The sequence below is a fragment of the Rhineura floridana genome, chromosome 3, assembly GCF_030035675.1.
Source record: "Rhineura floridana isolate rRhiFlo1 chromosome 3, rRhiFlo1.hap2, whole genome shotgun sequence".
Lineage (NCBI taxonomy): Eukaryota > Metazoa > Chordata > Lepidosauria > Squamata > Rhineuridae > Rhineura > Rhineura floridana.
The window spans coordinates 210,288,487-210,315,948 of NC_084482.1; the positions used below are offsets into that span (position 1 = coordinate 210,288,487).

At 46.0% G+C, this 27,462-nt stretch overlaps 3 protein-coding genes across 7 annotated transcripts in view; 2 read left to right on the forward strand and 1 right to left on the reverse strand.

Moving 5' to 3' along the window:
• Positions 1 to 1,614: 1,614 nt before the first annotated feature.
• LOC133381456 (zinc finger protein 708-like) lies at positions 1,615 to 17,409 on the reverse strand. 5 transcript variants are annotated; one of them, XM_061620604.1, is made up of 3 exons: positions 17,299 to 17,409; positions 6,895 to 7,016; positions 1,615 to 5,299 (listed from the first exon to the last, which is right to left on the reverse strand). In XM_061620604.1, the coding sequence occupies exons 2-3, from the start codon at positions 6,923 to 6,925 to the stop codon at positions 4,509 to 4,511; spliced, it is 822 nt and encodes a 273-aa protein (XP_061476588.1). In that variant the 5' UTR covers positions 6,926 to 7,016; positions 17,299 to 17,409; the 3' UTR covers positions 1,615 to 4,508. The 5 variants fall into 5 exon arrangements, with proteins under 5 accessions (XP_061476588.1, XP_061476584.1, XP_061476585.1 ...); XM_061620600.1 differs by lacking the exon at positions 17,299 to 17,409 and adding an exon at positions 8,248 to 8,379; XM_061620601.1 differs by lacking the exon at positions 17,299 to 17,409 and adding an exon at positions 8,241 to 8,379.
• Positions 10,255 to 27,462, forward strand: part of LOC133378931 (uncharacterized) — a 31,903-nt gene continuing 14,695 nt past the window's right edge. The window contains exons 1-6 of the mRNA XM_061613545.1: positions 10,255 to 10,325; positions 17,301 to 18,173; positions 19,459 to 19,585; positions 21,626 to 23,005; positions 25,392 to 25,426; positions 27,033 to 27,119. Of these exons, the coding sequence (XP_061469529.1) occupies positions 17,352 to 18,173; positions 19,459 to 19,585; positions 21,626 to 23,005; positions 25,392 to 25,426; positions 27,033 to 27,119 (2,451 nt within the window). The 5' untranslated portion in view covers positions 10,255 to 10,325; positions 17,301 to 17,351. The remainder of the gene's footprint in view (positions 10,326 to 17,300; positions 18,174 to 19,458; positions 19,586 to 21,625; positions 23,006 to 25,391; positions 25,427 to 27,032; positions 27,120 to 27,462) is intronic.
• LOC133381448 (uncharacterized) lies at positions 11,686 to 13,082 on the forward strand (the record flags this gene model as incomplete). The annotated part of the gene is made up of 1 exon (XM_061620576.1): positions 11,686 to 13,082. A coding segment is annotated over exon 1 (1,371 nt), but the record flags the coding sequence as incomplete, so codon positions are not given.

The following is a 27,462-nucleotide window of genomic DNA, read 5'->3' on the forward strand; positions in this document are numbered from 1 at the left end:
TGTCATTACACAAAGCTACGGTTGAACCACGCTTGGAGTTCCCTCGGATGCAGTTCTGTTCAACTCACTTCAGAAAGGATATTGTAGAAGTGGAAGGGGTTCGGACAAGGGCAACCAAAATGATCCTATGAGGAAAACATACCACATTTGGGGCTTTGGAGGGTTTAGAGAAAGGGAAAATTAGAGGCAACATGATAGAAGTGCATAAAATTACGAATGGTGTGGAGAGAAAGAAGCTTTTCTCTCTCATAACACCAGAACTTTGGGCTGTCTGCTGAAGCCGAATGTTGGACGATTCAGGACAGACAAAAGAAAAGTCCTTCTTCACACAGCACAGAGTCAAACGATGGAATTCGCTCACGAGAGGCAGTGATGGCCACCAACTTGGATGACTTTAAAAGTTGTTATGTGCCTTCAAGTCGATTACGATTTGAGGCTTTAAACTTAGTTGACAGAGAACCAGAAGAATTATGGAGTGAAGCAGGAGACATCAGGGAAGAATGCAAAAAGACAATTGTTGTTGTTATGTGCCTTCAAGTCGATTACAACTTATGGTGACCCTATGTATCAGTGACCTCCAACAGCATCTGTTGTGAACCACCCTGTTCAGATCTTGTAAGTTCAGGTCTGCGGCTTCCTTTATGGAATCAATCCATCTCTTGTTTGGTCTTCCTCTTTTTCTACTCCCTGCTGTTTTTCTCAGCATTATTGTCTTTTCTAGTGAATCATGTCTTCTCATGATGTGTCCAAAGTACGATAACCTCAGTTTCATCATTTTAGCTTCTAGTGATAGCTCTGGTTTAATTTGTTCTAACACCCAATTGTCTTTTTTGCAGTCCATGGTATGCGCAAAGCTCTCCTCCACCACATTTCATTGATTGGCTTTCAATGACTATTAGCCACAAAGGCTATGCTCCACCTCCATAGACGGAGGCAGTATGCTTTTGAATACCCCTCTACAATGAGTTTCCGCCGGGCCGTGAAGACCTGGCTCTTCAGACAGGCCTTTGGGGTGGATTAGATTTTATCATTATTGCTTTTAGATTTTAATGTTATTGTATTGGTGTGTTATTTTGTGTTATTTTGTTCATTTTGTACATCGCCCAGAGTGGCTGGATGGCCAGCCAGATGGGCGACTAAGAAATCCAATAAATTAAATTAAAATTAAAGTTGCTGGAAACTGCAGGATGGGAGAGATGCTCTTGTGCTCAGATCCTGTTTGTGGGCTTCCCATGGGCACCTGGTTGGCTGCTGTGAGAACAGGTTGCTGGACTAGATGGGCCACTGGCCTGATGCAGCCACACGGCTGTTCTTATACTTGTCCACTGAGGATAAAAAGTGGATTCTACACCAATAAAGCTTATTCCACAATGTGTTTGTTACTCTATCAGGGGCTGCAAGAGTTATTGTCCCTCATTTACTTGCTAATATTCAAAACTAGGATATGGAGATTGCTACACACTTCCAATTTTATCACAGTTCATCATTTAAATACCCAAAGATGGGTAAAATGGTAATATTCCAAAAGAGAAAAACAGATAAAGGTCATGAATGAAATAGAACCCAGAAATTTTTAAAAAATTATATTATTTTTGTAAAATGCAAAACAGTCAGGGAGAGAAAACAGTTTTGTATGTATGTACAAGTGTTACATCACAGCTACACTGTCAAGCTGTTGCAAAACAAACAACGGGAACTAACAGCAGGGAGACACAATATAACAACATACATATTCCCTGTAAAAATTCTCACGTTAATCCTTCTAAATCATATTGACTGTAGTCCTCCTGGTTATTAAATTAAAGCCATTTGTCATTCTCAAATCCTTCACCTGGAAACTATTTCACCTGGAAAATATCAAAAGACTTTCATACACTATCTATACAAAACTGTAAATACAAAAAAAAACACGTTTAGGGGTGTTCTGATACATTAACAATCATTTCAAGCTGTTAGGTCATTCCAAAATTGCTTAAACTACTTCCAAACTTGTTCAAACCTAGTGCACAAATACACCTTCCCGGACAAGCATAAACAACTCCGGTTAATTTTGTCCAGTCGTGCCATCTTGCACCCTTCCCCAAGCTAGTGCCCTCTGGATGTTTCAGATTGTAACTCCCATCAACACAGCTGTGCCAGCACATCTGGAGGGTGAACAGGGAGAGGGGAAACACAACAATAAGCAGAACAGAGAGGAGACAGGCTTTGGTGCTTCCTGGAAAGAGAAGTTTATTTTGCTCTTACTTTATGATTCAGAGTGGAACTCCTTTGTCAGGAGCTGTAAATGCCTTTCCAAAAAAAGAAAAAGATTCCTTGTAACTAAATTAAGCACAATAGCCTTGCACTTTTAGTGCCCAGAGAACCTTATTCACTGAAGAGTGGCAGCAAGAAAAAAACCCAGTATTTTATAGCCTCATAGGTTTCTCGAGGCTTTTATTTTGGGTGTACAGAACAAGGTGTTGTTGTTTTTAGGTCCTAGAAATTTGAAAGTGTTTACCTCTCCTGATGGAGTTCCACAGAGAGGAAGAGCAAAATAAACATCTCTTTCAATGAAGCACAGGAGCTTGTCTCCTCTCTGTTCTATGTACACCTGGAGGGTGCCCAGGTTGGAGGAGGCTTCCCTGTTCCATCTGAACAACATACCAACCTCCAAGTCTGGATATCTGCTTTGATTTTCAGTGCTTTGCATGTTCCAGCTGCCACAATCATGTAGAAAAATGTCACTTTATCCTTCGCTGCCTATGCTTTCACATATGTGAAGACAACGACCTTGGTATCGAGACTTCACCTTAAGAATTGTGTTAATTGCTGCCAGAATTCCCATCCCACCCCCGAATATCTTAAGCTATTTACATAGCTGCCAACGACAAGCACTATCTATTCCAATTTCAAAGCACCTGGATTGCCACTCAACCTCCAAGCCACAGGTCCAAGGGCAGACGCTTTTGTGCGAGTGCTGGAAGAAGCCACCACTGGTGTAACAGAGTGAGCTTGGGTATCAGGGTGGTAAACTGGATCTGGCTGGTGGGCAGGATCCTTATTTCTCCCCCCCCCAGGCCAAGACAGGTGTGCACTGTCCATCACCTGAAGTCACAGCGATGTCAGGTGACCCGTTTTTGCCCACACGGCTTGAAATCAAACAATGTGAGGAGAGGCAGCACAGTGCACTGGGCTTCCCCAGCCTCTCCAATCAGCTGATGCCCGGTAGGCGTGGCTTGGCCAAAATGGTCTGCTAGGCCTAATTAGACCTGGTGTGTGGGTGTGGTGTGTGGGTGTAGATCCTCCATCCCTGCGGTAGAGCGGTTCCAAAAAGATTTTTCCCCACAGACCACTTGAAAATTGATGATAGCCTTGGTGGACCACTTCATGATTTTTCTACCTGTTGTGGCACAGGCAATGCGCTGTGCTAGATGCTGCATGATGTTATAAATGCATTGTTATTGCTTCTTTAATTCCCTGCACTGCGTTTTAGTGTATTACAATGTGAATTCAACAATAAAATACAAGAAAGAAAAAAAGCAACAAAAACAATTAAACATTCACATGAATATTTAACATGGACATGCCACGGACAACTCAAAAGAAGCTTCTGGACCACTGGTGGTCCATACACCGCCCTTTGGGAACCTCTGCTGTAGTATATAAACTCACCTCACCCAAACACCTTGCTCTTTAGCTTCCAGTCACCAGTAATGGATTAGCTGACTACCTGTATGGGGCCAGTAGGAGGGATTTTTGTCCCAATCTTTGGCTGGCCCAGAAGAATGGGATACCCCCGCCACCTGTATTGGGGTCTACGGGTGTGGTAGTCAGTGGAAGAACCAAGTGAAACTAGGTTAAAGGGCTTGGAACCCTTTGTGCACAAGGGCTTGTGCAGAACAGGCACTTCCCCAATACATGCCAATTCCCAGGATTTGCACTCAGGGCTGTGAGACCCATGGACAGGATATGGGTCATTTTGGGGGCTAACCCGTTTCACCCAGAGAATTGTGGGGCATCAAGAGAATGGGGCCTGAAGAAGTGGGGCTGGGGGGGGAAGAAGAATGGCATATTTATTGCCTTGCTTCACCCCCAGGCTGGGTAATTCACCCAGTTATAATTAGTTAGTAGGCTGTCAGTCAAGATTTCAAGTTTATTTCCACACATTTCACCCATGCATTTTCTATTTAAGAAAATGGCCCTCGTTTAAATCCCGTATTTTGTGTTTGCCTCATTATTAACAATCTCGACATGCAAAATCTTGTTTCATCTTTGAAATTTTTTATAGCACTGTAAATATCTCTTCAGCGCAACTTTCCATTAAAGACACATTTAAATAGTTTCTCCCCTGTGAGAGTTCTTTGATGTGAAATACTGAAGCCCCTACCACAGTTGGTCCATTTTTATGGCTTCTCCCTTGTATGGGTTCTCTGACATCTAAAGTATTCCAGCGCAGCTTTTCTGGTTTACATGCTTTGTACCTTGCACAGGTACTTTGATGTATACTAACGTAAGGTGTTGACTCTGGCTTAAGCTCTTTCCACCCTCCATAATTTTATATGGTTGTTCCCGTGTTCTCCTGTATAGATTATTTGATGGGACGTAAGGTGTTGACTCTGGTTCAAACCTTTTCCACATGCCATGCATGTCTGGCTCGAAAACTTCCCACACTCTACACATCTACACAGTTCCTCCTGATCGTGTTTTTTTTTATGTCTATTAAGAGTGATATTACGACTAAAGCTTTTTCCACATTCCATACATTTATATGGCTTCTCCCCTGTGTGGGTTCTTTCATGTGCTGTAAGGATGGAATTCCGACCAAAGCTTTTCCCACACGCCATGCATTTATATGGTTTTTCCCCTGTGTGGCTTCTTTGATGTCTCCTAAGGGTCCCGCTACGATTGAAACTTTTTCCACATTCCATACACTCATATGGTTTCTCCCCTGTGTGGATTCTTTGATGTGCAGTAAGAGTTCCACTATCACTGTAGCTCTTTCCACACTCTATGCATTTATATGGCTTCTCCCCTGTGTGGGTTACACGATGTCTATTAAAGTCTGACCTACATTTGAATATCTTCTCACACACAGGACACTTGACCCCTCTCTTTCCTTTGTGATCTTGTTCTGGAATAAGGAGCCCATGGCTTTCAGGACCCTTAGAAAGGGAGGATATCTTCCTCCTATTCTTTGATTGTTTTCCCTTGTGCCTTTTCGATCCCCTTCGATTTCCAAATGTCTCTTGTCCTGCTTCCTGCTTTATTGTTTCTGACACCACGGATGTTTCCTTCTCATTTTCACTGTCCTGCCAATCCCCTGCTTGCAGATGGGGGTGGGGAGAGAGAAAGAAAAAAAAAATTAGTAGCTTGTCAGGGATCAAGCCCATTCAACAGCTTCTCTCATTTCAGCATCAAGGTTGGTTGGTTTATTTAAGAAGATTTCTTGCCCACCCTTCACTATAAGATCCTGACTAAACCAATTCCAAGCAAAAGCAACACAACATAGATTAAACAAAGAAGGGGGGGAGGTTTCCCACAAAAACACCTTAACTGTCAGAGGCCAGGCAAAGGGGTGAGCCTTCAGCATATGTTGGATGCTGAATAATGATGGTCCTAGAAGCATCTGGGTGAGGAGTGCCACAATTTGGGGCTGCCAGAGAGAACACCCTCTCCTGGGCCACCATTCCCCACACTTCAGAGGGTGGCAGAACTACGTCAGTCACAGCCATTCCCCCTCCTCCCTTTTTTTGCTGCTGGGTTGAGAATGAGGTCCTTGGTTAATGTCGTATCAACAGACACCCCTGGGAGCCAAGAAGATGAAAAGGGTGTCGGAATTGCTCTCTACTGAGATGCGTAGCAAAGTTGCGTAGTGTTGTGGAACGGAGAGTACTGAGCGAGCTGTGTGTGTGTGTGTTTGAATCTTTACTAAGATTCTACCTTCCCTGCAAATTAGTCAGACAGAGACTTTAAGCTTTAAAATAAGAAACAACTACTTGTTCTATATCTAGCTTAACTGGCTATGCTGGAGCAACGAGCACTGGTCCCAGTACTCGCCCTCACCCTGGTTGAGAGGAGAGACAAAGAGAAGATGCCTGCTCCCCTCTCGAGAGAAAGAGAAAACTGAGAAAGGAGGGAAGGAACTGAGATCAACATTCCCGGTGGGGCCAGCCCCAGATGCTCACAAGCAAGGGGGAAAGGATCCAGCCTTCACTCGTTCTCCCCTGCAGCCACTTATATTCTAAGGTACACTCCCCCTGAACATGGAGGCTCCCTTTGAGCAAAAGAAGGGGCTACCCAGGGAGCTAGCAATGTCCCTTCACAGCCATATGGGAGAGGCCAAGGTGGACAGCAGGGGGCGCTGCCGGACCTTTAAGGCTTACACAGGCATGGGAGACATGGCAAGGACAGCATCTGCTTTGCATGCAGGAGGTCCCAGGTTCAATCCCCAATGGCATCTCCAAGGAGGGCTAGGAGAGACTCCTGCCTGAAACCCTGGAGAGCTGCTGCCGGTCAGTGTATACAATACTGAGCTAGATAGACCAGTGACTCAGTATAAGGCAGATTCTTATGTTCTACCAGCAGTGGTTGACGGGGCAAGGCACTGCTGCTTACCTGGCCTCCGGTCGCTGCTGTGCACTGGGAGGGGAGGCGGAGAGGTTGGTGTGGTGCACGTGCACCGCCAGCACCAATCTGGCGCTCCTTCCGGTGCGTTTCCACCTCACCGGCTTTGCTTCTTCCCCTCGCCCTCCCAGTCCGCCACAGCGATGGGAGGTCAGGCACACAGTGCCATCCCTCCCTCCGCGACTACCGGCCACCTATTTCCATGCTGGCATCCTCATAGCATCTTGATAAATGACAAGAATAGGAGTCCGCCCCTTCAGCATCGATCAGACGAGGAAAAAGCATCCGCACCTGCAGAGGGCTCATCCCCGCAATCCTCCATCGTGACCTCCTCGTACAGTTTTTTGGCCTGGACCCAGGAGATCCGGCTCCCCTCTGGAAAAAGAGACAGCCTCCTCCTCAAAGGTCACCAGCTGCCGAAAGGAAGAAAAACAGTTTCCGGTTTGAAAGGGGAAGAGGGAACATCCCGTAGTGCCAAGAGGAAAGGGACCGAGGCCTGTTCTTTCAGACTCATTTACAAGATTAAACTTTGTGCGCCGCCTCTGTAAGTGCTCCAAGAAAGGGGTGGCGTGATAGAAGTTTCTCAAATTATGTGTGGTGTGGAGAAAGCAGACACAGCAAATCTTTTCTCCCTCTCATAACACTGGAACTTGTCTTCTTTTTGCTCACCTTTTCTCTACACTAAAAAGCCCCCAATGCTGCAACATTTCCTCACAGAGGAGTAGGCTGGGCTAAGAGAATAAATGGCCCAAGACCACCCAACTAGCTCTGTAGCTGAGTGGGAATTCTAATCTGAGTCCAGCAACATCTCATGCTCTAATCTGGAGCACTATGGAGACCTCCTGCCATGGATGTCATAGGGTAAGTTTTGAGGCTGGGCATGACCTGACACCAGCACAGAAGGACCTGCATGCACTGTCAGCAACTCTCTGCTGCCAACTCTGCAAAGTAAGTGAGATCCATCTGGCAGCTTTTATCTTCCCTTCCACATCACAGAGTCTAGCCAATTTCTCAAGAGGCGGTCTGGAGAAGCCTCTTCATTCCTAAGCAGCTGCAGCAATTCTAGTAGGGCAGTATTCATTTATTGCCTCTGCCTTGAGCTTTAGAAAGTAAATAAGAGACTAGCAGGAGCAAAACTGACCAGGACTTCCCCTCCTCCAGAAAATGCAAAGGCGGCTCCCCTCCAGCACACCAAAGCAACACAGCTGCTCCTTCCTCCTCCCTCCACAAGACTCTTTCCTTTACAGTCTCTACAGAGTTTGGATTGAGCTGCAAGAGGGGAGAGCAGGAACTGCAATTGAATAATGCAGTTTTGCGAAGGATCCCTCCTTGCAGCTGGATGAGCTTGGATTTTGGGGGTGTGTATGTGTGCCCCCTGCCCTCTTTTCTTCAGAGGGGCTCGGCCTCCTCATTCTCTCCCCTCCACCCCAACCAAGGATATTTTCTCTGCACCAAACCGACCACCCCACCCCACCCCACGGGATGATCGGGGACAGTGAGTGGGAGCGGGGGCTTCAAAGAGGATTGTGCAATGGAAATGCCCAGCCCTCATCTGTGACCTGGATTGCATGGGCCAGACCCCGGGAGGGAAGCCCTCAAAAGCAAATTCTTGGCTCCCCCCCCTCCCAGTGTTGTACCTTTTACCTGTTTGGTCCTCCCACGAACCAGCCTCCCCCACCAAAGGGCGTCATCACGTCGCTTTCGCTTCCTGGAAGACCAAAGAAGGTGCGCTCGCTGTGGTCTTCCCCCTCCGTTTACAACTTCCTGCCTCTCTAGGAACCAGAGTTTAAATGAGTTGTGTTGCACGAGATTGACAGTAGGTGGCGGTAATATCCTGGCCTTGATTCGCCGTTAAACACCACAAGCCGCAACAGAAGGAAGCAGAATGCAGTTTATCTGCCCATGGGAGGACCGTGTGGCAGAAGCAGCTATCCATCTCTTCCCCTCCCGCGTTGCTAAAATATCACTATTTTGGGGTGGGATTTTGTCCTTACAAAAGTGCTGTGGCAAATGCAGAAGCGCAGAGTTCCTTCAGAATAGTCCCAGCCACACCTCCTTCTAAGATTATACACTTTTCTAAGATTATAGAATAAATCTGGCCAGGCTTGAATGCTGCTTTCTGCTTCTCTGTCACTGTCGCTGTTTGGCTGTTCTTTCTCACCATCAGAGATATTGCTTGAGTTACTGAATTCAGCGTTTGCATGTTTATCTCCTGCTGACGCCAACCTGCTTGATGATGTAGATGGGATGCTATCCTTGGTATTCACCGTCTCTTCTGCAGTTACAGAATTATAACTTGCCATAACTTGGCTTTTTGAAGTAGGACCTAATAGGAACTTCTTTCACTCTGGCGCAAAACAGCAGGGAAGGACAAGGAAGCAAGTTAGAAGACTCTTCTCAGAAGCCAACACACTCCCGTTCATGCTGATTGGATGATAGGATGCTGGAGACATAGGAAGCCTGCTGGGACCTGGCTCCCCAAAAGGTAAGGGGTCTAGTACCCCCTGAGACCCTGGATGATTACACCCTTGCATAAGGGCAAATTCAATTCATAAAAGTAATTGATTGGCCTTGTGAAATAAACCCACTTCCCAGAAAGATAAGATGTCTTTACTCTGTACATACGTGTGTGTGTTTGTGTTTGTGTGTGTGTGTGTGAGAGAGAGAGGGGTGTGCTTTAAATGTGGCTCTTTAAACGTGGCTTGAGAGAGCTAGGAAATGGCTCGCTTGGATACCCCCTTTTTTTCCTCTCTGGGACTGCTGACGAGAGTTGTAGTCATCCAGGGTCTCAGGGGGTCTTAGACCCCTTACTTTTTGGGCAGCCAGGTGCCTATGTTTCCGGCATCCTACAAGCCAATCAGCATGAAAGGGGAGCTTCTCACCCACTGAGGAGAATCTTCCAACCTGCTTCCTTCATTTTTCCTGTTGATTGGAGCCAATCAGAGTGAAAGGAGGCGAGACAACCACTGAGAAGCCTCTTCTAAGTAGCTAACACTCTCCCCTTTCATGCTGATTTGCTCCTAGGAACATCTGTTGTGGGAGAAAGCATTAACAAGGAACTCATTCTCAACCCAGCAAACAAACAATCAAACAAAAGGATGGGAGAAGGTGTGGCTATGACTATCATGAAGGGACCCTGCAGTTCTGAATTTGCCACTACACTACTGGAAATGAAATAAATCCTGCTTCTATCCAAGTCGAGAGCCAGTGTGGTATAGTGGTTAAGGCAGCCTTTCCCAACCAGTGTGCCTCCAGGTGTTGTTGGACCACAACTCCCATCAGCCTCAGCCAGTATTGCCAATGGCTGAGGCTGATGGGAGTTGTGGTCCAACAACATCTGGAGGCACATCGGTTGGGAAAGGCTGGGTTAAGGTGTTGGACCTGGGAGCCCAGGGTTCGAATCCCCACACAGCCATGAAGCTCGCTGGGTGACCTTGGGCCAGTCGCTGCCTCTCAGCCTCTTGAAAACCCTATTCATAGGGTTGCCATAAGTCGGAATCGACTTGAAGGCAGTACATTTACATTTACAGAATTGCTGCCTCTTTTCAGTCCCTTAATAGTTAAAGAGAGAACAGAGCTTTTCTTCCTAGAGAAGAAGGAAGTGGGAAAACAAAAGGGGACATTAGTGGGAGATGCACCTTACGCGTTCTATCTCTTTCTAGGAACAGGGCTTTTCTGTTCCTTTTAGGAGAAGAACTGGAAGAGGCTTGTCCCTGTCAATGGTGAGTGTTAAAGGTGCATCTATAAAGAAATGGGGGTCGGGGAAAGAGGGGTGGTTGGTCTTGGGAAGGGTGTGTGTGAATAAATATTGTTGTGGCTGGAAGGGCCATAGCTGAATGGCAGTGCACCTGCTTTGCATGCAGAAGGTCCCAGGGTGGGTAGGTGTGATTAGGGTGACCAAATATTGCACGGAATGGGCGACCTGGAATCTGCGTGGCCCTCCAGATGTTGCTGAACGACCACTCCCGACAGCCCCAGCAAACACAGCTGGTGGTCAGGCATGGTGGGTGTTGGCTATTAAACCGAGAAAGCAGAGGTTAAATTTCCACAAGTGAGCTACGTGACTTAGAAGCGAAAGTTGGCAGAGCTCGAGCCATCTTCAAGGACACGTTGCTATGCAACCTAGGCTCGGGCAGCTGGCCTTATCTATATAGAGGGCCAGCAGACACTTGTGAGTGTGGGGGTCAAGGAGTTTGTACAGAGAGAGCTTGTGATATATTGTCAGGAAAGTGACTCTTAAAACTTATTGCTTGTCCGGCTCATTGCTTCAACTGGCATCTAGCCTGTCACTATATTGTTCTGCATCCTGGGCATCTGCTTGCGCCAGATACAACATCCAACAAGTGGTAGCAGAGGATGGTTTCCTGGTGCTGATGGTACCTGGTGCTGATGGTTACCTGGTGCTGAGGATTACCTGGAGCGGAGGATTGCAGAAAAGCGGCAGAGAAAAGCCAGAACTGCAGACCTGCGGGAAAAACAGCAGAGAGATGGAGAAACCGAAAGCTGAGTTGAAAGCTGTGAGAGAGCCGTGGGAAAGAAAAAAAAACTAACTGAAGGACAGAGGTGAGAAGCTCTAATTACAAAGGCGGTGAACTGTGAAAAGTGAAAGTATGTCTGTTACGTTATCGACCGGGATTCCCTTGGAAAGGCTGACAGGGAAAAATTATGGCACTTGGAAACAGAGAATGCAGGCTTTTCTAGTGAAAGAAGACCTGTGGAAAGCTATCGCAGAAGACCCACCCGCCGGGGTGCCTATTCCAGCAGATTGGAGAAGGCTGGATGAGAGGGCAAAGGCGTTAATTGTTCTTGCTATTGATGATTCTCAACTACTGCACGTGCGTGATGCAGTAACAGCAAAGGAAACCTGGGAAACTTTAAGAAATATTCATGTGAAAAAGACTGCCAGTTCTAAAATATATCTTGCCAGAAGATTGTATCAGATGCGCTTATCTGGAGATACAACCATGTCAGAGCATTTGTTGGAAATAAACAGACTGTTTACTGAGTTGTCAGAACGTGAAATTGAACATTCTCAAACACAAAAAGTGTATATCACATTATCTTCACTAGATTCAAGTTATGATAGACTGGTGAGCTCTTTGGAAGCAATGGACGATGCCAATCTCAATATGGATTATATAGAAGGCAAACTTTTACAAGAATTTCAAAGAAGGCAAGAAATGACAAAGCAGGAAAAGACTGAGTCTAAACACAACGTGGAAAAGCAGAACAACAAAGCAGCACAAGAGAGACTGTATGGACAAAAGGCATGTTATTTTTGTGGTTCCAAGCAACATCTTCAAAGGAATTGTGAAGCAAGAAGAAGAGAAAGAGGAAGAAAACCATGTGTACAGGTGATCTATGCTAGTAAGAATAAGCAATGTATTAACAATGAGCAGGGAAATAACTGTAAAGATTTATGGGCAATTGACAGTGGGGCAACAAATAGTATAATCAAAGATAAATCCCTGTTTCATACATTTTGTGACGTAGAGGATCATGTAATAATGGCTGATGGGACTAAGAAACTTATCAAAAGTAGGGGTACAGTGAAATTAGCAGGTTTCAATACCATTATGACAGATGTGCTGTTTGTTCCTGATATCGAATGTAACATCATGGCTGTTTCGAAACTCAATGAAATGGGGTTCACAGTAATGTTCAAAAGGGGTTCAGTGCATGTAATGAGAGGAGAAAAAATATTCATGAAAGGGTTAGTAAAGAAGTCACTGTTCTATATGCAGCTGAGAGTCCTCAGTACAGACACAGACAGGACACATAGAGGTTCAATAGGGATTAACCTAACGCAGTCAGTGAAAGCACAGACGCCAGTGATTGATGCTGATGTCGTGGCTAATAAAACAGAGCAGGAAAAAGAACCCTCAAGCCTCGGGGATATAAAACAATTACCCATAGCCGAACAGAATGAATGGCATGCAGCGATGAAAGAGGAGCTGGAAGCAATGCGAAAAAATGGCACATGGACGCTAGTACCTCTGCCCCCAGGGAAAAAAGCTATAGGGTGTAAGTGGATATTTAAACGTAAGCGGTCGAGTACAGGACAGATACAAAGGTATAGGGCACGCCTAGTAGCTAAGGGCTTTACACAGCAATTCGGGACGGACTACGATACAGTTTTCGCTCCCGTGGTGAAACATGAGTCAATCAGGGTTTTGCTAAAAATAGCTGCCATAGAAAACATGCATGTAAGCCACTATGACATTGGCACGGCGTTTTTACATGGGGAGTTGAAAGAAGAAATCTATATGGAACAGCCTCCCGGATGTGAAACACAGCCAGGTCTAGTTTGCAAGTTACAGAAATCCCTGTATGGTCTGCGCCAGAGTGCGCGCTGTTCGAACGAAAAACTAGATGATGTTCTGCAGTCAATGAATTTCAAGCGTTGTGTGGCAGACCCCTGTGTGTATGTGAAAGAAACAAAGGGGGGGCTCACATACTGCCTAGTTTATGTGGATGACATCCTGTACTTGTCCCATGAGGAGGAAGACGAAAGAGAGTTCCATAATAGTCTGAAACAACATGTGGTAATGAAAAGTTTGGGACCTGTAAGTCATTATTTAGGTACAGAGGTCATACGGGGTTCAGACGGGAGTTTCGTGTTAAAACAGGAAGGAAAGATAAACCAAATACTAGCAGATTGTGGGATGTCTGAATGCAAGGCAGTAGGGACTCCCATGACAACATCATTTCAACAAGAAAACACAGAGACAGCTTGTGAAAACCCTGCTAGGTACAGACACATCATAGGACAGTTGCAATATCTTGTTAAGGTAACAAGACCTGACATTTGTAATGCTGTTAGCATCTTAAGTCGAAAAGTAGAACAGCCTACTGAGACAGATTGGCAAGGAATAAAACAAGTCCTGAGGTATTTACAAGGTACTAGCAGTAAAGGTCTAGTGTTGTCCAGCAGTAAACACGGGAGTATGTGCTGCTATGTAGATGCGGATCATGCTGGCGATCCCAGTAGCCGCAAGTCTACTACTGGTGTTGTCATTCTATTATATGATTCAGTGATTGATTGGTGCAGTAAGAGGCAAACTATAGTGGCTACATCGAGTTCAGAAGCTGAATATATAGCGTTGTCTCTGGTTTGTAACAAACTTACCTGGTTCGACCATCTACTGTTTGAAATTGGAAAAGGCATAGACAAACCAATCAAAATATATGAGGACAATCAGACCTGCATTAAGCTAGCTCAGTCAGAAGCACACACCAAGAGAACCAAGCATATCAGCATCAAATATCACCACGTCAGAGAAATGATTAAACAAGGGTTTGTGGAATTAACTTATTGTAACACTGCTGATATGCTGGCTGACGTTATGACAAAACCACTAAGTGAAGACAAGTTCTCAAAACTGATAAATCAAGTAGGTATGACAGCAAAAGTGTGAAATTTCATGAGAATAATTGCTGTAATAACTGTATGTAATAAAAGTGATGCTACGATTCTAATGAAATAATGATTACAAATGAAAGTGATGTAAACTGAAATAAAACCAAATGATGTAAATGTAATGACATGTAAAATGTAACACATGTAAATGGAAGAGAAATGTAACTAGCTGAATGTGGAAATTTAAGGTGGGGGATTGTTGGCTATTAAACCGAGAAAGCAGAGGTTAAATTTCCACAAGTGAGCTACGTGACTTAGAAGCGAAAGTTGGCAGAGCTCGAGCCATCTTCAAGGACACGTTGCTATGCAACCTAGGCTCGGGCAGCTGGCCTTATCTATATAGAGGGCCAACAGACACTTGTGAGTGTGGGGGTCGAGGAGTTTGTACAGAGAGAGCTTGTGATATATTGTCAGGAAAGTGACTCTTAAAACTTATTGCTTGTCCGGCTCATTGCTTCAACTGGCATCTAGCCTGTCACTATATTGTTCTGCATCCTGGGCATCTGCTTGCGCCAGATACAACATCCAACAGTGGGCGTTGTCGTTCAGTGGCCCCTGGGGGCCAAAGGTTCCCCACGCCTTGACTAGAAGAGAGAATTCCACAAGTTGCTGGTTCTCCTTCCTTGGTCTGACATTGATAACATTTCTTAACCGTCTAAAACGGAGGTAGGTTGCTTGTGGTTCGATTCCCACTTCCATCAGTCTCTGCCAGCGTGCCCAGTAGTCAAGGTTGATGGGAGCTGTAGTCCCAGAAACACGAGAAGGGCCACAGGTTCCCTGTCCCCAACTGAAAGGAAGACAAGGTCTTGTACGAGATCGTAGAAGCCGCTAGGGACAATAATGCTCTGCCTGCAGACTTAGATGCCTTGTATCGAGTCAGACCATTGGTCCATTTTGCTCCGTGTTGTCTGCACTGGCTGGCAGCAGCTCTCTGGGATTTCGGATGGGGGATATTCCCAACCTTCCCTGGAGATGCTGCTGAGGATTGAACCTGGGACCTTCTGCACAGACAGCAGATGCTCTACCACTGAGCTATTATCGTCTACCTAAATAGGAACATAAGAACCTTCCTTATACTGAGCCACACCATTGGTCCAATCACCTCAGTATTGTCTACACTGACCGGCAGCAGCTCTGCAAGGTTTCAGGCAAGGATTCTCTCCCAGCCTTACCTGGAGATGCCCTGTTGGGGATTGAATCTTTTAAGCCTTTTAAGTTGAGATCTATCCCAGTCTACGTCTGTGTTGGAATTGCTTTTTAAGATGTTTTTAAACCTTTTTTAAAAAAAACAATATGTTTTTAACCTTTTTTTAAAATATGTCTTCAACGCTTTCTAAAAAAATTGTTGTTTTCCTTTAATGTATTTTAAAGTCTGTTTTTATGTTTTAATGTGTCTGATGAGGTGCGCCTGGCGCCAACACTGTTATCTTTTCTGCACCAGGTCAACACTTTCCCCTTATCCCAGGCATTTTAACAGCATTTGAATAATGTGTGTTTTTAAATTACTTTTTAAAAAATGTGTTTTTAAATTTGTGTATTTGTGTTTAATGTTTTTGATTGTTGTAAACCACCCAGAGAGCTTCTGCTATGGGGCGGTATACATTAGTGCTTTTGTTTGCTGCCCTGGGCTCCTGCTGGGAGGAAGAGCAGGATATAAATCAAATAATAAATAAACAAACAAACCTGGGACCTTTTGCATGTAAAGCTGGTGCCATGCTTCTTGTGCCTTAAAGGTCCAGGCGTGCCCCCTGCTGTCCTTGGCCTCTCCCATCAGGTGAGGAGACATTGCTAGCTCACTATGTAGCCTCTTCTTTTGCTCAAAGGGAGCTTCCATGTTCAGAGGGAGTGTACCTTAGAATATCGGCGGCTGCGGGGCAAAATGAGTTAAGACTGGATCCTTTCCACCTTGCTTGTGAGCATCTGGGGCTGGCCCCACCGGGAAACAGGACACTGCGCTGGGGGAGGTGGGCCTTTGCCTGAATCAGCCGGGCTCTAGACCTTTTGTTGCTCAGAAGCACCCTCAGAACACAAGAGTAGCCCAGAAGCTGGATCAGGCCAGAGGCCCAACTCATCCACCATCCTGTTCTCACAGTGGCCAACCAGCTGCAACTGATATTCGGAGCCACTTACTGCTTCTGACATTGGAAGGAGAGTATAGCCAACAGGGTTAGTAGCCACTGATAGCCTTATCCTCTGTGAATGTGTCTAATCCAGGTTGGTGGCCATCACTGCCCCTTGTGGAAGTGAATTCCATAGATCAACAGTGTGTGCATAATGTTCCTTCAAGTCGATTACGACTTATGGCGACCCTATGAATCAGCTACCTCCAACAGCATCTGTCGTAAACCACCCTGTTCAGATCTTGTACGTTCAGGTCTGTGGCTTCCTTTATGGAATCAATCCATCTCTTGTTTGGCCTTCCTCTTTTTCTACTCCCTTCTGTTTTTTCCAGCATTATTGTCTTTTCTAGTGAATCATGTCTTCTCATGATGTGTCTAAAGTATGATCACCTCAGTTTCATCATTTTAGCTTCTAGTGATAGATAAGGTAAAGGTTTCCCGCACTTGTAGTGCGAGTCGTTTCTGACTCTTAGGGTGACATCTTGCGACGTTTACTAGGCAGACCATATATATGGGGTGGGATTGCCAGTTCCTTCCCCGGCCTTTCTTTACCCCCCAGCATATGCCGGGTACTCATTTTACCGACCACGGATGGATGGAAGGCTGAGTGGACCTCAACCCCTTTTACCGGAGATTCGACTTTCTTCTTCCGTTGGAATCGAACTCCGGCCGTGAGCAGAGCTTCGGCTGTGTTACCGCCGCTTACCACTCTGTGCCACGGAGGACCTCTAGTGATAGATAGTTTTGGTTTAATTTGTTATAACACCCAATCATTTGTCTTTTTTGCAGTCCATGGTACCCACAAGGCTCTCCTCCAACACATTTCAAATGTGTTGCTTTTTCTCTTATCTACTTTTTTCACTTTTTTCACGTAGCTCAACTATGTGCCGGGCTAATCACCTCATTCTTCCCCCCCCCCATTTTTTTTGAGGACAAATGATGTAGCGGCACATGAGGAAGCTATTGGTTGCGCTGTGACCCTGTAAAAACGTAAGAAGAGCCTGACTTCTGGATCAGGCCAGTGGCCCATCTAGTCCCACATCCAGATCACACAGCAGCCAACCATTTGCCCCAATGGGAAGCCCGGAAGCAAGGCCTGAGACCAGAAGTCTTGACATAACGGCGAACACAAAACCTTTTCCCTTATACACTTACAGAACCAGACAGGGAGACTGAGCTAAGCGAGGGACGTTCCCCTGTGAGTGGAGATGGCTGCAGAGCCGGGGGGAGAATTCGCAGCGGCTTCCCCGGATCTCCGTCTTCAGACAGCTCCAGAGGAAGGTGTGAAGCCAGGGACGAAAGCCGAGCAGGTGGGATTGGCAGAGCCCAAACCAGAGATGGAGCTGGAAGGAACAGGAGGCCCCTCTCCTGCCACCCAGAGGGGGACGGCGGGACTGCATCTCGGCTGGGCAGAGCCGCAACGCATCCAACAAGAACCAGAGGAGGAACTGTCGTCACAACAATGGGAAGCCCAATGGCAGGAGTTCCTTCAGACAGTGCAGGCCCCGTCCTGTGGAGCAGAAGGGGACCCACGTCTTCCGGGGACTCTGCCGTGGGGTGAGGCTAAGTCTCGCATGCCCTCCTTCGAGGGAGCACCAGCCGACAGCCGGTGGGCTGGAGAAGCAGAGAGTGGAACCAGACTCCCACCTGGAACAGCCCGGCAAGCCAGTTCCAGGCCAGACGCCGCAGGCGAGGGAGACGTCGGGCAAACGGCAGACATCAAGACGGAGGACGCCGTCGGCTCAGAGGCCCAGCGCCGGCTCTTCAGGCAGCTCTGCTACCGGGACGCCCAGGGGCCTCGAGAGGTTTACGGCCGGCTCTGGGAGCTTTGCCACCAGTGGCTGATGCCGGAGAGGCTCACGAAGGAGCAGATCCTGGACCTGGTGATTCTGGAGCAGCTCGTGGCTGTCCTGCCCTCGGAAATGGGGAGCTGGGTGACGGAGCAAGGCTGCGAGAGCTGCCTGGAGGCTGTGGCCCTCACGGAGGATTTCTTCCTGAGGCAGCGAGAGGATGAGAAATTGGAACGGAAGGTGAGAGAAGTGTCTCATCCGGGTAGCATTCGGTGGTCTAAACAAAGGGACAAAGAATGTGGCCATTTGGCTTAGAGAGCATAAGAGGAGCCTGGATGCTGGATCAGGGCAAAGGTCCTTCTAGTTCAGCATCCTGTACTCACAGTGGCCAACTGGGTGCCTCTTTTGGGAAGCCTGCAATATTGTTTTTTGGATTTTATAACCCACTCTGGGACCTATTGATAAAGGGTTGCCTTTCTGTCTGTCTGTCTGTCTCTCTATCATCACCACTCTCCCCACCTTTGAATTCCCAGCAACTGGCATTCAGAGGCATGCTGTCCCCAACGGTGGAATATAGCCATTGTGCCTAGTAGCAATTATAGCCTTATTCTCTGTGAAGTTCCTCTAACCCTTTCCGAAAGTCTTCCAGTTTGGGGGCCCTCACTAGACAGCATTCTTTCCTTGACGCATTTCCCTTCCATTTGGGTCACTCTGTCTTGACCGACGTGTTCGCAGTTGTTTCTTCTTCTGGGGCTCTTCCGAGATCTTCAGATCTAGCAGCTGCTGTTGCTATACAGTGAGGGTTGTTTTATGCTGAGATTCCACAGAATGGCAGTGGAAAACTCAGAATGGGGTGCTAGGCCCAGAATTCACCTTCCTGAGAATCCTGGTGCTTTTTTTTAAAAAAAAAATCTAAATCCCCCCCAAACTTTCTAGCCCTCAGAGGTGATGAAGACGGGCTTGAACCTGTTGGGACAACGTCAGCTGAAAGCTCCGAAGCCAAAGGAACATATGAAGAACTGTTGGTCTATCTAGATCAGTCGTGCCTACACTGACCGGCAGCTACCCCCCCAGCCCTACCTTGAAATGCCAAGAATTAAAACTTCTGTATGCAAAGCAGGTGCTCTACCGCTGAGCTACGGCCCTTTCCCCTAAAAATAAAATAAGATCCTGGTCCTCAATGTTCTGAATAAAGTGCTGAATTACGTAGGACCATAGGAAGCTGCCTTGTACTGCGTCAAACCCCTGATCCATCTAGTTCAGTACTGCAGTGGCTCGCCAGGATTTCAGACGTAGGACGTTCCCAGCCCTGCCTGGAGACGCTGGGGTTCAAACCCAAGACCTTTGGCCTGTAAAACATGTATTCTACCTCTGAGGCACAGCCCTTCCACTAAATTGCATAGCCTTGTCCCAGGACAGAGCAGAAAGTTCATTTAACGTCCCATAAAGTGGAAGGTGTTGTTCCTTGTGCTCTGTTGTGCATTGCAGGGGTTGGATAGAAAAAACCCGCTTTCTTTTCTTTCAGGGACTGGGAACCATTGAAGGGGTGGGCATCCCTGTCGCCAAAGGAGAAAATTCCCTGCTGGATCCTGGACAAAGAGCTGAGCACAGGGAAGTCACGCAGGAGAACTCTGAAAACAAGGAATCTTTTGGTAAAAAATTCTTTCTTCCCTCCCAAATCAGGACTTGAGGGAAGAAGTGAGGGGTTTGTCGTGAGTTGTTATTATTTATTAAATTTATATCCCGTCCTTCCTTCCAGTAGGAGCCCAGGGCAGCAAACAAAAACACTAAAACGCTCTAAAACATCATAAAAACAGACATTAAAATATATTAAAACAAAACATCTAATAACAGAACAAAACATCTTTTAAAACATCTTTTTTAAAAATGCTTTAAAAATCTTGGAAAGCAATTCAGACACAGACTGGGATAAGGTCTGTACTTAAAAGGCTTGTTGAAAGAGGAAGGTGTTCGTTAGGCACCAAAAAGATAACAGAGACGGCACCTGTCTAATATTTAAGAGGAGGGGAGTCCAAAGGGTAGGTGCCATTACACTAAGGGTTTGTGTCCTATGTTGTGCTGAACGGACCTCCTGATAAGATGGTATCTGCAGGAGGCCCTCACCTGCAGAGCGTAGTGATCAACTGGGTATATAAGGGATAAGACGGTCTTTCAGGTATCCTGGTCCTGAGCTGTATAAGGCTTTATATATGAAAACCAGAACCTTGAACTTAGCCTGGTAGCTAAGGAGCAGCCAGTTCAATTCTTTCAGTAGCGGAGTCACATGTTGGCAATAACCTGCTCCAGTGAGCATTCCCACTGGTGCACTTTGCACCAGCTGCAGCTTCCGGACCAATCTCAAGGGCAGTCCCACATAGAGCACATTACAGTAATCTAACCTGGAGGTTACCAGTGCATGGACAACAGTGGTCAGGCTAGAAATGGCCGCAGCTGTCTTACCAGCTGAAGGTGGTAAAAGGCACTCCTAGCCACGGAGGTTACCTGGGCCTCTGGTGACAAAGACGGATCCAGGAGCACCCCCCGGCTACAAACCTGCTCTTTCAGAGGGAGTACGACCCCATCCAAAATGCAAGAAAATGTGAATGAAATATCTGTGCATTTGATTTATTTTATACTGGGGGAACAGGAGTTTTATAGGCCCAGTTATTGGCTATCTGCTGTACTTTACATATTTAATATCACATTTATATTCCTCCTGTCCTCCAAGGAGACCTTGATGGTGTACATGATTCTTCCCCTGAATCTTGAATGTTGCTGCCTTCCACAATGGGCTGCAGCCAGCTACGTTCTACTCAGACTAGACCCCTTGAAATGAATGTGTTGTATCTAATGTAGCATTGAGCAGATTGTGCCGTCAGTGCCAGGAGTTTTCCTTGCCCGTTTCATTCTCGAGTGTCAGTTATATAGAGAATACTGTTTAGAGACCTTTCTAAAGAGAGTAAGTTACTGGCAAATAAAACAGAAATTGGGCTTTTTGTCACAAGCAACAAACCAGGATGTGATCTAGAGGGTTGCTTTGTTTGCAGTAAAGACCGCTAAATGGCGGGAAGAGTTTTTGTATTCCATTTCCATAAATTGTCATGGCGATATAAAGGCATAAGAACACTAAATGTATCCTGACATAATCACCGAATGTCCCTTCCATATGTAGTCTTTCTTTATTTGTCTTATAAGCAAAGCCCTTTGTATTTTAAGGATATGTATATATTTTATATATTCATTTTCATTGTGACTACTACTTTTAATGAAAGTTTGAGTTCCTTGTTTTATTTTGCTATGGTCTACACACTAACACCATAAACGTTATATATTTTTGCTCAACGGAATGCTCTCCCCCTCCCTGCATACCCCCTAAATCTATTTTGGGGGATCCCCAACCCTCCAGAGCAGATTTGGGGATAGTACAGGACACATGCAGAAGGAGGAGGGGAAAGTCCCTTTGTATTATCTCAAAAATATAGTTGAATGCTATCCATTGGACCTTTTAGTAATGTCTATTAACTTCAGTGGATTTATTCTGAGTAGGACTTGCACTGGATACAACCCATTGTATCCCAATTAATATCACTCATCAGAGACTTATTTTGTGGTAAGATCTGCCTCCCCCACTAAGTCTTCTCTATTGTGATAGTTGAGGCTCAGTTTCTCTTCCCCCCTTTCTCTCCCTGCAGGTGATGCGGGAGAAAGTGATCAGGATGGCAAACTCCTGAAACGGAAAACTCAAGCAAAGCAAACATGGAGGATGAAATCTGTTGCTTCTGCCGGTGCTGACTTGCATGAAATTCAAATCGAAGAAGACTGTTGCATAGGAAACAAGAGAAATGAATTCCCTCTATTTGCAAAAAGCTTAGCTAGTAAATCAAGCCTTAGCTCACAGACAAAAATGCAAACCGGGAAGAAACCATTGAAATGCTCAGACTGTGGAAAGAGTTTCAGCAATAGGAAAAGCTACATAATCCATCAAAGAATCCACACAGGGGAGAAACCATATAAATGCTCAGACTGTGGAAAGAGCTTCAGGCAAAGGATACAGCTTACTATCCATCAAAGAATCCACACTGGAGAGAAACCGTTTATATGCTTGCAGTGTGGAAAGAGCTTTCGTTGTAGCTCAAACCTTATTTCCCATCAAAGAATCCACACAGGGGAGAAACCCTTTCAATGCTCAGTATGCGGAAAGAGTTTCAATCGGAGTAAAAGCCTTAAGTTACATGAAAAAATACACAGAGGGGTAAAAGCATTTAAATGCTCAAAGTGTGGGAAGATCTTTAGTAGAAGCAAAAGTCTTCATTTGCATGAAAGAATCCATACAGGAGAGAAGCCATATACATGTTCAGAGTGTGGGAAAAGTTTCAATAGGAGCAAAAGCCTTACTCTGCATCATAGAAGCCACACGGGGGAAAAGCCATATGTATGTATACTGTGTGGAAAGAGGTTCAGCAGGAGCTCAAATCTTAGGTCACATCAAAGAATACACACAGAGGAGAAGCCATATAAATGTTTAGAGTGTGGAAAGAGCTACCGTCACAGCATAACCCTTACTATACATCACAGAAGCCACACAGGAGAGAAGCCGTTTACGTGCTCAGTGTGTGGAAAGAGCTTCAGTCACAACATAAGTCTTACAAGACATTGCAGAAGCCACACAGGAGAGAAGCCGTTTACGTGCTCAGTGTGTGGAAAGAGCTTCAGTCACAACATAAGTCTTACAAGACATCGCAGAATCCACACTGGGGAGAAACCATATACATGCTCAGAATGTGGAAAGAGCTTCAGTCGGAGCACCAATCTTCGGTCTCATCAGAGAATCCACACAGGGGAGAAACCACATACATGCTCAGAATGTGGAAAGAGCTTCACTCGGAACACCAGCCTTGTTTCCCATCAGAGAATCCACACTGGGGAGAAACCATATAAATGCTTGGAATGCGGAAAGAGCTTCAGCCGGAGCACAGGCCTTACTTCTCATCAGGAAATTCACAAAGGGAGAAACCATGTAAATGCTCAAAGTGTGGAAAGAGCCACACACACTAAAATTAACATAAAAGGAAGCACATAAGGGAGTATCCTATGAATCCTAGAAATATCTGGAGCATGCACATAACTTACATTGATGTGCAGATCTTCGTTTCAAAGGATTCCTCTCCAGAAGACATTGTATAAATAATTTAGACTAGATATTTTCTGAACATATTTTTTAAATTTAGAAAAATGCAAACGTTTACAGTGTGAGACAGTATACTATGTCACAGGGTTGGGGAACCTTTGGCCCTCCAGATGTTGCTGAGCTATATTCCCCATCAGCCCCAGCAAGCATGGCCAATGGCCAGGGATGATGGGAACTGTAGTTCAGTAACATCTGGAGGGCCAAAGGTTCTCCATCCTTTCTATATCATATAAATAACACATTATTGCTGGATCATGCCTAAACATACAAAGGAAAATAAAAAGAGAGAATTAAAATTCGAAAGAGGAGAACAAAAAGCGGTGTGCTCCTGCGAGGAGGAACAGCGGGATATAAATAAAATAATAAATAAATAAATAAAATGTGCGCATAGGAAGATGCTGTACACAGAGCCAGACCCTTGGTCCATCTAGCTCAGTAGTGTCTACACTGACTGGCAGCAGCTTCCCAGGATTTCAGACAGGATTCTCTGCCAGCCATACCTGGGGACGCTGGGGATTGAACCTGGGACCTTCCGCATGCAAGGCAGATCCTCCGCCACTGAGCCACAGCCCTTCCCTGAGGAAGAGCCTTTGCGCATGCCGCACAAAGGTTGTTTGTCCTATAACACAAATAATAACAATCAGAAAGCAAATGTCAGTAATGTAACTTGCCAACCTTATCTTGAGAGTTTATATTCCAGTGATTTATGCATAAACGCCATCTCTCAATAACATTGATTGGGCCCGTGTCCTTCCTTTCTGCTTCCATGGTAAGCTGGCTGCCATCAAGAATGCCGCCTCTCAAAAACATGGCCACTTATCAAAAGTTTTAGACCAGGTGTGGCAAACCTGTGGCACCCTAGATGTTGTTGGACTACAATTCCCATCATCCTTGACTATTCGTTGTGCTTGCTGGGGCTGATGGGAGTTGCAGTTCAAGTCCGGTTTATCCAAATGATCCCTGGCAGTTTTCCAGCATTCAGTTACAAGTACAGAAACACAAAAGTACAGAAATAGAAAACATACCTAAGACAATGAAGAATGCACACACAGTGGAATTGTTTCATTTATCTTTCTCAACAATTATGACCTTTAAGCCTAAAGGCCCAAAGAATCTAAAGTGTAAAAAACACACTTAGGAGAATGAACAAGAAGATGAGCTAGGAATTGTTCAGAGTGCTACCCCAAAACGAAATTAATTATGCTTTATGCTCTTAGGACTTTGCAAGTCTCTTGGAGATGCCTGAGGTGGCAAGTCTCTCAGCGCTTACAGAAGACCATCCTCTTCCAACAGGCCTTTTAAGCAGAGCTCTTTCCCAGTCTGCATCTGTACTCAGATTGTTTTTATGATGCTTTTCATTGTTTAATCGCTTGTTGCTTGCTGATTTGGGAGGAAGAGCAGGGTATATATGTAACTAAATAAATGACTACTATGTTAAAATAATCATGATATTCCAACTTTCCCTTTTCCTGTTGCTCTCCCCAAACCCCCTCCATTTTCCCTAACTTCCCCATAGATTAGGAGTGTTTTTCTAGTAAGTGGATACTCACAAATCCTCCCCCTCTCTTATTTCAGAAAAGGAATTTAAACCCTTGGTTTTCTCCAATTTGCACTTTACAAAAAGTCTGCAAATGTTATTTTATTTATTTTATATGAATATTTACATACTGCCCTTCAGCTTCCGGTGACAAGGCGCAGTGTGCAAAACATAACAAAAGCGCAAACTTAATGGACATGATATCCATTTAAAATTACAACATCAAAATGCAACGTCCTTAAAACAACAGTACAATGGGGAAACTCATCAAATTCATGCAAACCATCCTACCCCCACTTCAAAACCTTGTCAGGACAGAATAAATCACCTACCTGTGCAAGGGAGCATATACCTGCAAGTTCTCATATTTGTTAATTAAATTTATATCCCGCCCTTCCTCCCAGAAGGAGCCCAGGGCGGCAGACAAAATCACTCTAAAACCTCTTAAAAACAAAAGGACTAAAACATATTAAAACATCCTTAAAAACATCTCTTTTTTAAAGCAGCTTTAAGAACATCTTAAAAAGCAACTGCAACACAGAACATATGGGAATGAGGTCTCTGCTTAAAAGGCTTGTTGAAAAAGGAAGGTCTTCAGTAGGCACTGAAAAGATCATGGAGATGGCACCTGTCTAATATTTAAGGGGAGAGAATTCCAAAGAGTCTGTGCCATAGCACTAAAGGTCCCCTCCTATCTCTGTCCCCTGCATAGCATCCCCCTTTTGTCTTTTAGATCCTAAGCCCCTTACAGGGTGGGCTGAAAATACAGTAAAATGAACTAATTGCAACTCCTTTCTTGTGACTATGCATTACTGTTTCATCCTGCTGTGATGCAGAACTGCGCAAGCCCAACCCTGCCACAGCACAAGATGTGCTACAAGCACCGCAGGGTTGTAGCATATAAAGGTTCCTGCAGAGAGATCCAGTAGTGGTGACTGGAGCCCATTGGGACTAGTAGGGGAGAAAATGGGGAGGCCAACAACAGGCAGAGCCTGAGCCAATGACAGATGGAGCCAACTAATTCTGTTCTTGTCCCCATCCTCCCTGCTGAGTTCTACAAGGGCAACACTGAGTCTGAGACTAAGGAACGTTGGAAGTAAAGCACCAACGCATGTTCCAAGTGACCTGAACCAGTGGGTGGCAATAGAAAGAAAGGCAATCTATTTTCCCCTCCGATGATTCCTCCTCTAAATTGCTTGTTGCGTTTGCAGGCTTTGCTCCTCCTTTTCTTGTTTTTGTTCTCAGTTAGTTACTAATGGTCTCCTGCTTCAGCATGCATGACTTCACCTCTTTGTAGTAATCAGTCTTAGGTTTCTTCTTTTAACTACCAGTCTTAGCAGACCAGTTCTTTCTGAGCTTCTCTCTCTCTCTCTAATGAGGAGGGAGCTGGTGTTAAGTAAAGGCAGACAGGTGGGGGCTGGCTGAGGGCAGACTGCAGTTGGTAAGGCAGTGCCTCATTTGCCCTAATGGACTACCCTCCAATAAGCTGAAAAGAGGTGAGCCAAACCACATGTCTTGGAAACAGCAGGGCAACCCTAACCAGTAGCAGAGTGGCAAATTCAGAAGCGCAGAGTCCCTTCATGATAGTCATGCCCACCCCCTCACTCACTTGCTCTCCCTCATTATCTTCACACTCCCCAGTCCTCCCTCCGACAAAGACATCCTTAGGAGGCAGTCAGCCTGAAAGGGGAGTGTGTTAGCTACTGAAAAGAGTCTTTTCACTCTGATTAGCTCCAGTCAGCAGGAAAGGACAAGGAAGCATGCGAGAAGATTATTCTCTGTAGCTGATTGGCTTGTAGGACACTGGAGACATAGGGACCTGCCTGGGACTCTGCTTTCAAAAAAGTAAGGGGTTTGAGATCCCCTGAGCAGCTACACCCCTGACTAACTAAGTAGCATGGGGGAAAGTTAGCCTTTGGCCCCGCATGCTTTAAGGAAGCATGAGCGGTCAATTGAGGAAAGCACATTTTTGGAACTAGAAATCTTTTTACTGCAGCTTGGGGGTCTGGGACAATGCGCAGGAGGCGGCAAGGCCCGAGAGAGCTGTCCAGGGGCTTGCATACAAATCCCACCTCCAGTGTGGCAAAGGGCCTTATAGCTAAGTGGGCAGAGCAGCTGCTTTGCATGCAGAAGGTCCCAGGCTCAAACCCCAAGGGCATCTCCAGGTAGGGCTGGGGAAAGAATCCCACCCGGAAACCCTGGACAGGCTCTGCCACTCAGCGTCGGCAGTACTGAGGCAGAGAGACCGATGAGTCTGACTCGGTGTAAGGCAGCCTTGTCTGAAAGACTCGTCGTAGGCGGGGTCAACCGGTCTTAAGGGTTAAAGTGGAAGAGTCCGGCTTCCTAGAGAGGCAGCTGGGAAGGAAGGAATTAGGAATCGGAAGCGTCGCATCCTGCCCCACCCCCAGGGATCTCCCCCATGTGCCCTATCGAGGGCGCCTCTTCTCCCCCGCGGGATCTGGTGAGTGGGAACAAAGTGCCTTTGGGGGAAGGGGAGTCCCAGGCAGGATTGCGTTGAGGGAAGGTGAGTGGGGAAAGCGAGGCAGGAGAGGGGGCTTCGAAGTGCCCCGATGGAGAAAGCCAGGCAGTGCTTAAAGACAAAGGGCGCCGCCGCCGCCGATGATGGGCTTAGCCGTGGCCACCAACTTGGATGGTTTTCAAAGAGGAGGAGACAAAGCCACGGAGACAAAGCTCTCAGTGGCTATTAGCCACCTTCGCCTCCGCAGCCGGAGGCGGTATATGCCGCCGCATGGCCGCTGCTGGGACCGACAAGTGGGGAGATGGGCTGTTGCACTCCGCTGCCG